General features: G+C 47.7%; 1 protein-coding gene across 1 annotated transcript; it reads left to right on the forward strand.

The window, feature by feature from the left end:
• The first annotated feature begins 2,673 nt into the window (after positions 1-2,673).
• CYTL1 (cytokine like 1) lies at positions 2,674-6,739 on the forward strand. The gene is made up of 4 exons (XM_004770543.3): positions 2,674-2,856; positions 4,695-4,739; positions 4,850-4,978; positions 6,063-6,739. The coding sequence occupies exons 1-4, from the start codon at positions 2,707-2,709 to the stop codon at positions 6,144-6,146; spliced, it is 408 nt and encodes a 135-aa protein (XP_004770600.1). The 5' UTR covers positions 2,674-2,706; the 3' UTR covers positions 6,147-6,739.
• The last annotated feature ends 5,369 nt before the right edge of the window (positions 6,740-12,108 follow it).

Consider the following 12,108-nt stretch of genomic DNA (forward strand, 5'->3'; position numbering starts at 1 on the left):
CATCAGGTTAACCGGGCAAAACCTTCCTTGCACATCTACTCAACCCCCCTGGCTGCTGGCTGTTGAACAGAGGTGAGGAAGGAGTGGTAAGGGAGGGAGATGAGGTCCAGTCTCCTTAGTGTCTGGGGCTTAGGGGACAGCAGAAGCTTCTGATTTGCTCAAGAAGCTCCATCAACAGCCACACACGGTGTCCCAAGCGAGACGGGGCTGGTTTCCCAGCAACATGTTTATCTCCACTTCAAATGCCCAGACAACTCCTGTTTTCTGGTAACATCCCCTCAATCTGGATGGCCCAAGGACTTGTTTTGGTGCATGGGCTTGTTTTTCCTCCCTATCCTGAATTTGAAGCTCGTTCGAGGAACCCATCCAGAAGCCCTGAACATTTCAAAGCTGGCCTGACATCCCTGGCCAGGCCGGCTTGTCCGCCAGGGAGACCCACGCCCTAAGCACCTCCGCGGAAAGTGTGAGAAGACTCCTTCATCCAGAAGAAAACACTTCTCTGTTGGCTGCTTGCCCCCCTCCAAACACACAGAGTCCTGCCCTGTCCAGGAGGGTGTCCCGGAGACTGTCCCCGGGTCATATCGATAAAGGTGTTGAGAGAACACACTCTCAGCTGCCCAACAGGAGGGCCTGGCTGGGGTCCCCGCCCAGCTTGAACACCAGAAAGCTAAGTAAAGTAAACACCTCAGGCCTGGAAGGGACCAAGGTGACGCTACTCTGTTTATGGACAGGAGCTGTGCGGGCCCCAGGTCAGGATGGGGTTTCTCAGGGCAGACAGAGCAGGAAGAGGCTGGGGCCGGACACCACACTCCTCTCTACCCTCCCTCGCTGCCAGAGAGAACTTGGAGACAAACAGACAGACACAGGCCCAGATTTCTGTTCCTCATTTGCCTTGTGACCTCAACCAGTTCCATGTCCCCTGTTATGCCCGAGTTTTCACGTCCAAGAGACCACCAAGGAGCCAAGCACCGATGCAATCACATGAGGGTTTATTTGACAAGCGTAAGCCTGGGCCCAAGTATACCCGGCACAACGGAGTAGGAACTTGGACCCCGAGGCTAGTTAAGGCAGGGGTTTTTATGGGTCATTACAGGAGGCTTGGGCGGGGAGGAAGAGAAGTTTCAGACTTTTCAGCAGTAAGATGATTAGCTGTTGCCGGGGTGTTGCACGGTGGGGTACTTTCTTGGAACTAAAGCAGGGTGGGGGGTCCCTAGAATGAAAGTAAAGTAGGGGAAAGTTCAGCCCTTGGTCACAGGGGCCTGAGATGGCTGCCGAAACTAAGAGGGCTGTACTTGTGCTAAGGCTAAACCTGAGGTGGGATGGCCTTAATTTTCTCGGCCTCCACACTGAGACCTTCTCCTTCCTTACCCAGGAAGTGGGAATAGCCCAGTGTGCCTTCTGTAGGGCTCACGGCATGTGTGACAACGGCTGGGATGACTGTGACAGAAGTGGGGCCAAGGGATGTTCTTCCTCTCTCCGGCGGCTCCTTGTCTTTGCTGGTTCCTTAGTCTTGCTTGGGCAGCCGAGGGACCCCAACTCCTCCTCTGACCACCAGGAGAAGGGTCTCGGTCCTCACTGGGGAAGGGAGGGATGGATGAGGATGGGGCACAAAGTCCAGTCTGGACCCGTCCACCTCCAGCTTTGTGACCTGAGACAAGTTGCTGGATCTCTCGGAGCCTCCACTTTCTCACCTTTGGAAATGGGACTGTTTTCTGAGGCAGCTGCTTCACAAGGACACTTGGGGGAATGGAGACTCTGACCTTAGCTCAGTGTCTTTTATTCCTCACCAGGGGCCTTGGAGCTAGGTGCTCTTATCATCTCCATGGCACATATAATGAGAGGGAGGAAAGAGCTGAGAAACCTGCCCCAGGGCTTCACCAGAAGTGGGCAACCATGCACTGCCCTGAGCATCTAAGGAGAGAGTCCATCTTTTAACTGGTGGTCCATATGGAGCCCTGCCTGCAGAGCCTTGTCACCAAAAGAGCCTCACATTTGAGAACCATCCCTTCCTGAGCATCTGATCTGTACTGGGGCCTGTGCCAGGGGCTTGAAGTGGCCTAGCTTCAGGGGAGAGGGGAGTCTCACACATCCCCCCCTCTACCTCCACCCAACCACAGGCACCAGAGCCAGCCCAGCTTCCAAAGGCAGAGGCACAGTTGCTCAAAGGGAAAATGACGGCCCAAGCTCCTGCTGGGTGGTCAGTGGTGGGTGGACGCTGACACCGGGATGCCCAACCCCAAGCCCTGGATCCGTGGTACTCGGTCCATCACTTCCAGCCCCTTTCCCTCCCCCGCTTCTGCTCTTGCTTACCACAGGATCCCCACCCATTCTAACTGCAGAGCCTGACAGCCCATCCCTCATCCATCCTTGTCTTCCTCTCGTCCCCTGCCCCCTCATCACCCAGTCCTACTATTTCTGGAAAGTCCCTGCCCAGAGAGAAACTTCTATTAGAAGTGCGGGAGCAGAGGGGCCCAGCTGTCCCTTCCAGGTGTCCCACACACCCCGCCCCCCAGGCAACCCCTCCTCTCACAGGGCAGGGGGGCTTCAGGTCTGAAAGGATCCAGTGTCCAGGGCCAGGTGGGCGTGCTGGATGGCCTTGGCTGGGCCCCACAGGAAGCGGAGGAGGCGTGGAGGACCACCCCCAAGCTGCTGCTTAAAGGGGCGCCCGCCACGAGCCACCGGACACAGTGAGGCTGCCTCGGCACCATGAGGTCCAGGCTGCTCCCGGTGCTGCTGCTGCTCCTGGCCGGGCCCCCCACTGCACAGCCGGCTCCCCCGACCTGCTACTCCAGGATGCTGAGCCTGAGCCGAGAGGTCACGGGTGACTTCCAAAGCCTGCAGGCTGTGGAGCCCTCGGTAAGTCTCCTCCAGCTGCCCTGCGTGGACCAGGAGGTTCAGTGCAGATCTAGGTCTCCAAAACATGCCTTTGTACTAGGAAAAAAAACAACAACAACAACAACAACAACAGTTTTTCTTTCTGGTCAATGTTAATTTCAAGGGTTTGCATTTTATCCCCATCCTACTAAGTAGAAATGACAGTGGGTTGCATCTTTTTTAAATACAAGGAAAATCTATCAGAGACACCACAATACTTTGTCTTTATTGGTAACTTGCCAGCAACAACGGGAGGCTCTGCTGTAAAACGTAAAAGAAGAAAAAATAAACCTCCCCAAGGAGCCTGGAAGTCTGGAGTTAAGGAGGAGCACAGATCTGGTTATTCTCTTCAGGAGCCTGGTGATTGTGAGTGAGCACTCAGGGGAGGACCCCCCAGGACGTGCCCACCCCTTACTGCTTACCTTGGGCAGACAGCTCAGCCCCTGAATCTCGGTGTCCTTGGCTGTGAAAGTGTTGATACAGGGCCCACCTCCCACTTTGGGCTTCGCGAAGGTGAATGAGACATGCTGGGCACAGTGCTGGGCAGGGGACACCCCAGGAACGTGAGCATTCTTAACATGCTCTTTTCACAGGCAGACCCCGGGCTCAAAGGGGCAGGTTCCAGGGGCTGCCCAGAACGACGACCCAGGATCCCTGGCTGCTTATTCAGTATAGAAAAAAAATGAATTAAACTTCATTAAAAGCTTTGAAACAATTCAGGGCCCTTGAGGGTGGGGAGGCTGAGTCAGTTGCGTGTCCGACTCTTGATTTCAGCTCAGGTCATGATCTCAGGGTCATGAGATGGAGCCCCGAATCCGGCTCTGACCTCAGCAAGGAAACTGCTTAAGATTCTTTCTCTCCCTCTGTCTCTGCCCCTCCCCCACTTAAAAAAAAAAAAAAGAAGCTTTGATAAAGTTTAAAAATGTCTAAAAGTGTCTCGGCACCCCCTGTAGATGCTCCAAACAAAATGTAATGTTTCTCAGATGTAGGGTTATGATACCCTTACACCATTTATTTTCTTTTAAAACTTAAATAATGTGCATGTTTTTCCTAATTATAAAAGGCATACATAGGGGGCTCCCCATATCTGTGGTTTCAGTGACTCGTGGTCCACAGCGACCAGAAAGCAGATGAGCTCCCTTCTGACGTATGGTCAGAAGGTTAGCGGGAGTCTAACCATATGTCACATGCCCACTCCGTTCATCTCATCATGTGGGCAATTTATCATCTCACATCATTACAAGAAGGGTGAGTAGAGTACAGGAAGAGATTTGGAGAGCGAGATCGCATTCACAGAAATTTTATGACAGTTTGTTGTTAGAATTGTTCTATTTTATAGTAGTAACTATTGTTCATTTCTTACTGTGTCTAATTTATAAATTAAGCTTGATCTCGGTTTGTACATATATTTAGGAACAAATATACTATATGTACGGTCCAGTATGATTTATGGTTTCCTGCATCCACTGGGGCCTTGGACTCTGTCCCCCATGCATAAGAGGGAGACCACTATACTTTATAGGCTAGTTGGAAAACGCACAAAGGACAAAGAAGAAAATAAATATTACTTGCCATTCTACCACCTAGAGGTAACTGCTATTGTAAGATTCTGGGGGAGAGTATTTCGGCTTTCTGACTATCCATCTGACTATCCACGCAAATCCATATGCGTGAGTGTGCGCATGTGTGCGTGTGTAAGCAAATCAGATCAAGGAAGGCCCTGGGGCTGTCTGGCTGTTGGATCATGGTGGGGAGCCTTCCGTGACCGACTGAGGGTGCACCCCTGTGGGGGTCATCATGACCTGTCTTCCTTTCCATAGGAGCCGTGTGTGAGATACCTGCCCACGCTCTACCTGGATATACACGTAAGAGGGTGTTCCTGTCTGGGGAGGTAGGGGCTTGGGGAGGGAGCCCAGCTCCTGTCCCTCTGGCTACAGACTTCCCCCACGATACCTTCCCTGCTGTCTTCTCCCAGAATTACTGTGTGCTGGCCAAGCTGCGGGACTTCGTGGCATCAACCCAGTGTTGGAAGGTAGCCCAGGTGGATGCCTTGAAGGACAAAGTGCGGAAACTGTACATTATCATGAATTCATTCTGCAGGAGAGTAAGGGACACCACTAAAAATACCTTTTCTGCTTGTGGTCAGCCAGGACACTAGGGGCTTTCAGAAGAGGAAGGCTAGGGGGAGGCGGTTGGGGTGGGGGGAGATGGGAAGGGGAAGAGGAATGTTTGGGGTGTTTGCAGATCCTAAATCACTGTCACCCTTGATAAGTGATGGGCACTCAGGACAAGGTCCTCCTTCCCATGAGGTCATGTTGGTGTGGGGACAATACCCAGGACCACATGCTAACCATATAAGAGAGATTCTACTAGGAACCAAATGGGGTAGGGGTTGGAGGGAGAGGGAGCTCCGGAGCGCTGGGGTCAGAGGAGACTTTCTAGAAGATGGGCTTCAGATGCTCTGTGATAGGAGGCTTCTGGTAGAAGAGGAGAAGGAGACAGAAAAATGCAGAATATCAGCACAACTGAGAAAGTGTTGTCATGGGATCTCAGAGGCACAGGCTTCAGCATCAGGCAGACCTGAGCTCCTGTCGGTCTTCCTGCTTCCCAGATGGAAGCAACCCGTAACCTCTCTGAACCACAGTTCCCTCATTTGTGAACTGGAGACATAATTATGTCCACCTCATGCCATCATTAGAAGGATAATAATAAGTACACCCTGACCATGTGTGTGGGGTAGGGGAGTTGCACTAAGTCCCTTGATCCTAAGAACCCTAGCAGAGTGACCACACATAGAATTCCTAGCACCAGCCCTGGCCCAGAGTAAGACATCAGGATGAATGATTAACTATCGAGTTTAATTTGTTTGTTCATGCATCCGAGTTTTCTTACGGATGTCCTCCCCACACTGATTGCCCTCCTCATTCCTCTCTCCCCTTGGTCTGCGGAGGGAAGACAGGAAGAAGATGTAATTACAATACAGTATTATTTCTATTTAGGATGCGGGATTACATCATGTTCTATGGGAATGTGAAGACGGGGCCCGTTCTCCTTGGGAGAGTAAGGGGTGGGAAGTTTTCCCATGAAAGAAAAGAACGGAACACTCTTAGAAGATAAACTCCTATAGCTGTGCTCAGATTCTGGGGCCACATTCAGTAACATTCTTGCCTATTGCACATCTTTTTCAGGATTTGGTGTTCCTCTCCGATGACTGCAATGCATTGGAATATCCAATCCCAGTGACCACGGTCCTGCCAGACGGTCAGCGATAGGGCAGTCCAGACTAGAGAGAGAGAGCCCAAGGGGACAACAGTTATGTCAGCTGCCCAGACAATGGGCTAAAGCCATACTCTCCTCCCCGCCCACCAGGCCTCCCTGTAACTACTGCACCAGAAGCTGTCGCATCTCTCCACCTTCTGGAGCACAGTTCTTGTTCTCTTCTCCCAGAACCTGCTTTGAAGACAGTAGGTTAGAAGCTTTGCTTTTCCCCCTGGTTTTTGTCTTGCCAAGATGGTTAGATACACAAGGATGTTCCCTGGATCCCCAAGAAGAAAAAGCCAAACCCCCGTCTCTTGTATGAATGTCTAGTTTGAGAAAAAGCAGAACAGTAGGCTTGTATTAGTGCTTTAACAGAGTCCTGGTAACATTTTTCTTTCTTGATAGGCATCTGCTTACACTTAGCCATGCTTCTATTTCATATGCTCTCCCACCACGAACTTTCCTGAAGTTAACTTCCATTTTTAAGGAAATTTCACTGCCAGATAAAGTGTATTTGCAAGTTTCATAATTATATAGTGCTGATGGGAACCACTCTTTCATTGAAAGGCGATAAAAGTCAAATAAAGACTATCTCCATGGTGAGAAACATGTGTTGTGCTGTGTTTGTCCAGATTGGATATGACAGTGTTGATTTAATGTGCATCTAGAAGTTGCTGCTCTCAACAAGAGGCATCTTTCTCCTTCTTTCTGAGGGACATGCAAGTGTTTTTCAGTCTGTTTCAATCCATCTCCATGAATGTCTGCCCTTAAAACACTGGAAGAAGCTCCCATTTATATTTGGGGCCAGACTGCACCTTATGTCATACCCGCGGGCTATGCCATGCCTGGCACTTCCCACAAACACCAGGTCACTGAGTCTTTGGTTGCTGTACAAGCAACAAAAGAAAAATAAACATGTGAGACTGAAGAGCTCTGCACAGCCCAGGAAACCATCAATGAAATGGGAGGCAATTACAAAATGGGGGAAGATATTTGCAAACTATATGTTGGATAAGGAGTTAATATTCAAAATACATAAGGAGCTTCTGTAACTCAATAGCAAAAAAGTTGGAGGGGGGGGCACAAGCAAGTAATCCAATTTAAAAAAATGGCCAAAGGACCCGAATAGACAGTTTTCTAAAGAAGACATGCAAATGGTCAAAGGCACCTGGAAATATCACTAGCCATCAGGGAAATTCAACTCAAAACCACAATGAGACATCACCTCAGACCTATGAGGATGGCTTTTATCAAAAAGACAACAGGCGAGTGTTGGTAAGGATGTAGAGAAAAGGGAACCCTTATTCGCTTTTGGGGGGAGTGTAAATTCGTATGGCCATTACGGAACACAGTATGGATGTTCCTCAAAAAATTAAAAACAGGGGCGCCTGGGTGGCTCAGTGGGTTAAGCCACTGCCTTCGGCTCAGGTCATGATCTCAGGGTCCTGGGATCGAGGCCCACATCGGGCTCTCTGCTCAGCAGGGAGCCTGCTTCCCTCTCTCTCTCTGCCTGCCTCTCTGTCTACTTGTGATCTCTGTCTGTCAAATAAACAAATAAAATCTTTAAAAAAAATTAAAAACAATTAAAAACAGACCTACCAGATGACCCAGCAATCTCAGGATATATAGCTGAAAGTAACAAAATCAGCATCTTGAAGAGATACCTGTACTGCCGTGTTTGTTACAGTTTAGTTACAAAAAGCGAAGATACGGAAATAATCTAAAAGTCCACCCATCGATAAATGTATAAAAATGTGATATATGTATGTGTGTATATATACAGTGTATATATGTGTGCATGTATATGTACATATACATACACAATGAAATATTATTGAATCATGAGAAAGAAGGAAATCTTTCCATTTGCAACAACATGGATAAATCTTGAGAGCAGCATGCTAAGTGAAATTAGCCAGACAGAGAAAATTAAATACTGTATGATCTCATTTATATGTGAACTTTGGGGAGGGAGGAGGTTGAGTTCACAGACACAGAGAGAGAGTAGAATGGTGGTTACCAGGCACTGGAGTGCTGGAGGAGATGGAGAGATGACCAGAGAGACAAGACTTCACTTATAGGGTGACTAAGCTCTGGGAATCTAAAGGACAGCATGGTGACTCTAGTTAATAATACTGTATCATATACTTGAAATTTGCTAAGAGTAGAACTTAAGTGTCCTCATTACACACACACACACACACACACAGTAACTCTGTAGGGGTAATAGATGTGTTAATTAACTGGGTTGTGGTAAATATTTTGCCAAGTATAACATGTCAAAACACCACATTATATATGTTAAATATGTATAATTTTATTTGTCAGTTATACCTCAATAAACCTGAAGAAACAAAACAAAAGAAACAAAATCCATTCTTCTTCTAAGGACACCAATTATTGGATTAGGGACCCCCCTAGTGGAGCAGAACTTCATCTTAACCTGGTAACATCTGCTGAGACACTATTTCCAAATAAGGTCACAGTCACCCGTTAGAGGGGAAGGGGCTTCAACATAACTTTTTGAGAGATAAAATTCAACTCACAACAATCATTCTTTCAAGAGATAACCCCATCACAGAAGGAAATTATGCAACAAACTAACTCTCTGTCACCACCACCACCAGCTACCACTTCTGACAGATACTAAATATGGAGGCATGGTACCAAATGCACAGCAGCACTCGCCCGCTGAACCTTCACAATGATGTTGCCCCTGGGCGGGCATTAACCACCTGGATTTACAGCAGAGAAAATACACTCAGGTCCAAAGGATAGGTGATTTCCCCAGACAGATGGTAAGTGGTGGTGGAGGGATTCCAGACAAAGAGCCAAGTGCTAGATGTCTTCATTCCATGGCTCTGCTAACGCTTTGCTATTTCTAGGTAGCAAAATAAGCCACTGAAGACAAGGACTAATTTACACATTTCAGACATTCGTTTGCTCATGGTCTTCAGTATTTACCGAGTGCTTATTATAAACCCGGCAAATATTGCGATGAAAAGCAAAGAATGCCTCCTCTTAGATTAGCAGAGGAGACATTTGCAAAATCTGGGAAGACAGCAGAGGAAGGAGCAAATAATTCTGCCTGAGATGGGGCAGAGAGGTTTCTGGGGGATTCAGAAAGTTAACAGGCTCTTGAAATATGACTGGGAGCTTGCGGAGCAGAAATGAGACGTAACACAGTCACAGGCACAAAGACCTCAGGTGGAGGTGGATGGTTTGAACCCAGCGTGTGATTGGGGAAGACAAGAAGTAGAGCTGAAGACGGAGTGGGGTCGGAATATAAACACTCCTTATGGTAAGTCCTGCCAGGGGCACTTTGGCAGGGTGTCTATCCCACACCAGTTGTACCACCAGGGTCACATAAGGAGAATCCCTTTGAGGCAGGGAGACTGGAACCCAGTGGTTGGGGGTGGTCAGAGGGAGCTCTTGCTTTGGATTTCAGGTATCACAAATCAAGGACACTTTCCACTCCTGTGTCCTAGCATCCCTGAGCCAGATGATAGGGCACCTCCCAGGATGCCATCTCGGTCTTTCTGCACCACCAGCTCGTCAACCCTATCTTCTCTGTATCTCTTGATTCTCCATTTGTTCTTTACCACCTCAACATCAGCTCAGAACCTTCTCAAACTTGACGTGCAGCCTTGGCTCAAAAGTCAGACCTCTCACAGGTTTCACCCACCAGGGGCCCTTCTGTTCCCAGGTGAGAGTCTGGCTATCACTGGTCCTTTCCCCTGAGGCTGCCCCATCAGAAGGGATTTTTTTTTTTTTTTCTCATCGACTTGTTAATACTTCCAGCTGTGAAAGAAGATTCAGAATAGAGCAGGCATGGCTAAGAGAGTCACCCAAAATAGAGTTGGGAGGATATTGAGAAAGCAGGGCCTAGGCGCCTCCCCTATTTCAATTCTCGGAACACCGCAAACTCTTGACTTTGGTCAGTTGCAAACTCCGACCACCTCCTGGAACACATCCTTCTACTTTGGGTGTCTGTTAGCCACATAGCCAATTATGTATTAGATGGTCAGTTCAAACTCTGCCAGCACTAATAATTCTTTCAAAACAGCTTATGTAACCTTGTGGATTTTGCCTTTAGAAACCTGCATCCCTCTTCCCATGCCAGCACACTTTCAACGTCTATCCCTTCTGTCTCCTGGATTGCAATCCTAAACCCCAAATAAATGCTTCTGGTTGCGTTATAACGTCATTGTGTTCTTAGCTGACAGATCCTGTGTTCTGTTTCTTCAATTGACTAAACTCACTGGGTGAAACAAAGCGGAGCCACTCACTTGTTAGCTGAGTGTCAGTAGGCAATTTACTTAGCCTCTTTGTGCCTCAGTTTTCCCATATGTGAAATGGGATTGACAATAATAAAACCACCATAGGCTTGTTTAGGGGATAATGCAAATTCACCCTTTCTACCTTGTTCTGATTAGCTCTAATAACATCAAGAGCAAATTTCATAGTTGCTAAAGAATTTAGGAACTTCTAAAAATGTTTAAAAATGAAACCACAGGAGACTCTCAACTATAGGAATATGAGGGTTGCTGGAAGTGACGTGGGCTGGGGGATGGTAATAAGGTAATAAGCATTAAGGAGGGCACGAGATGTAATGAGCACTGGGTGTTGTATGTAACCGATGAATCACTCTACCCCTGAAACTAATAATACATTATATGTTAATTTAATTGAATTTAAATTAAAAAAATTAAATTTAGGAAATTTGGTCATCAGAGTACTTGCAGTGCAAAAGTATTGAGTACTCCCTCTTCCAAGATAAAAATCACAATTTCCCATAAACCCTTCTTTCAAGCTCCCTCCCGGACAACAGCAGCAGTGTCCTGACTTCCTCCTCCCTAGCTCCAAGTCCATCCACCATCAGCCAGAGGGAGGTTTACAAAGTGCAGAACTACTTCTGTTATCCTGGAAGCTCATCAGTGGCTCCTATAAGGCTCTCCTGATCTGGCCCTGGTCCTCTCTGGCCTCACCCACTACATTTCCCGCCCCTCCCAATACATACACATATTTATTTCCTTAGGCATTACATCTCAGTGTTTCCTGAATGCTGCAAATCTTGTCAGACGCTGGGCTTTCCATCCCCCCCCCCTTGAAAATCTGTAGAATTCTTCCTTCCACTCAAGTGTAACTTCTATGCTAAACCCATGTAAGAAAAATAAGACTCTTTTCTGGACAACCTCTCTCTCTCTCGCCACTATTTTGTACTTTTGTATTCATTGCAATCATCAGACTCAAGCTGGTTGATCGTTTCTTCCTTTTTCCTGCTCCCGGAGAGTCTGTTTCCTCCTCTCCTTCTCCCTCTTCCTCTGCCTGCTGCTCTGCCTACTTGTGCTCTCTATCTCTGTGTCAAATAAATAAAAAACCCTAAAAAAAAAAAAAAATCCCGCTCTCTGTAACTTCCAAATAGACCCAGAATCTGACCACGTCTCACCACTTCCACTACTAGGAAACTGGACCAAGGGCACTGGTGTTTGTGTCCCACTGACATAGCTGTTTCTACCCTCGCCCCATTCAGCTTATTCTTGCACATCAGCCAGAGTGATCCACTCTTACATCTTTCTGCTCAGAACCCCTCCCTGGCTCCCCACTTCTCTCAGAGTAAAAACCAAAGTCCTAACAATGGTCACAGGGTCCTTCATCAGCTGCCCCCACCCCCTCTGTTGTCCCTCTGGCCTCATCTCCTCTCTATGTGTGGTCTTGAGCAAATTACTTGCTGTCTTTCAATTTCCCCTCCCTTTCCCGATCTCAGCTGAAAAACAGTAAGAACACCTTCCCCCAGAAAGTTGAGCCGAGGACACAGTAAAATAAGTCATGTAAGTTACTGAGCACCGTCCTGACATTGCAAATACTCAGTAACATCACCACGATTACTATTATTCCCACCTTCATCCTGATCATAATGAGCGTCAAATCTTAGGGGGAAGGGGGTTTGGTGTGGATGCAAACTGAGGAGCATTT

Source organism: Mustela putorius, unplaced genomic scaffold (genome assembly GCF_011764305.1).
Source record: "Mustela putorius furo isolate JIRA1106 unplaced genomic scaffold, ASM1176430v1.1 tig00000083_pilon_pilon_pilon, whole genome shotgun sequence".
NCBI classification, from domain to species: domain Eukaryota; kingdom Metazoa; phylum Chordata; class Mammalia; order Carnivora; family Mustelidae; genus Mustela; species Mustela putorius.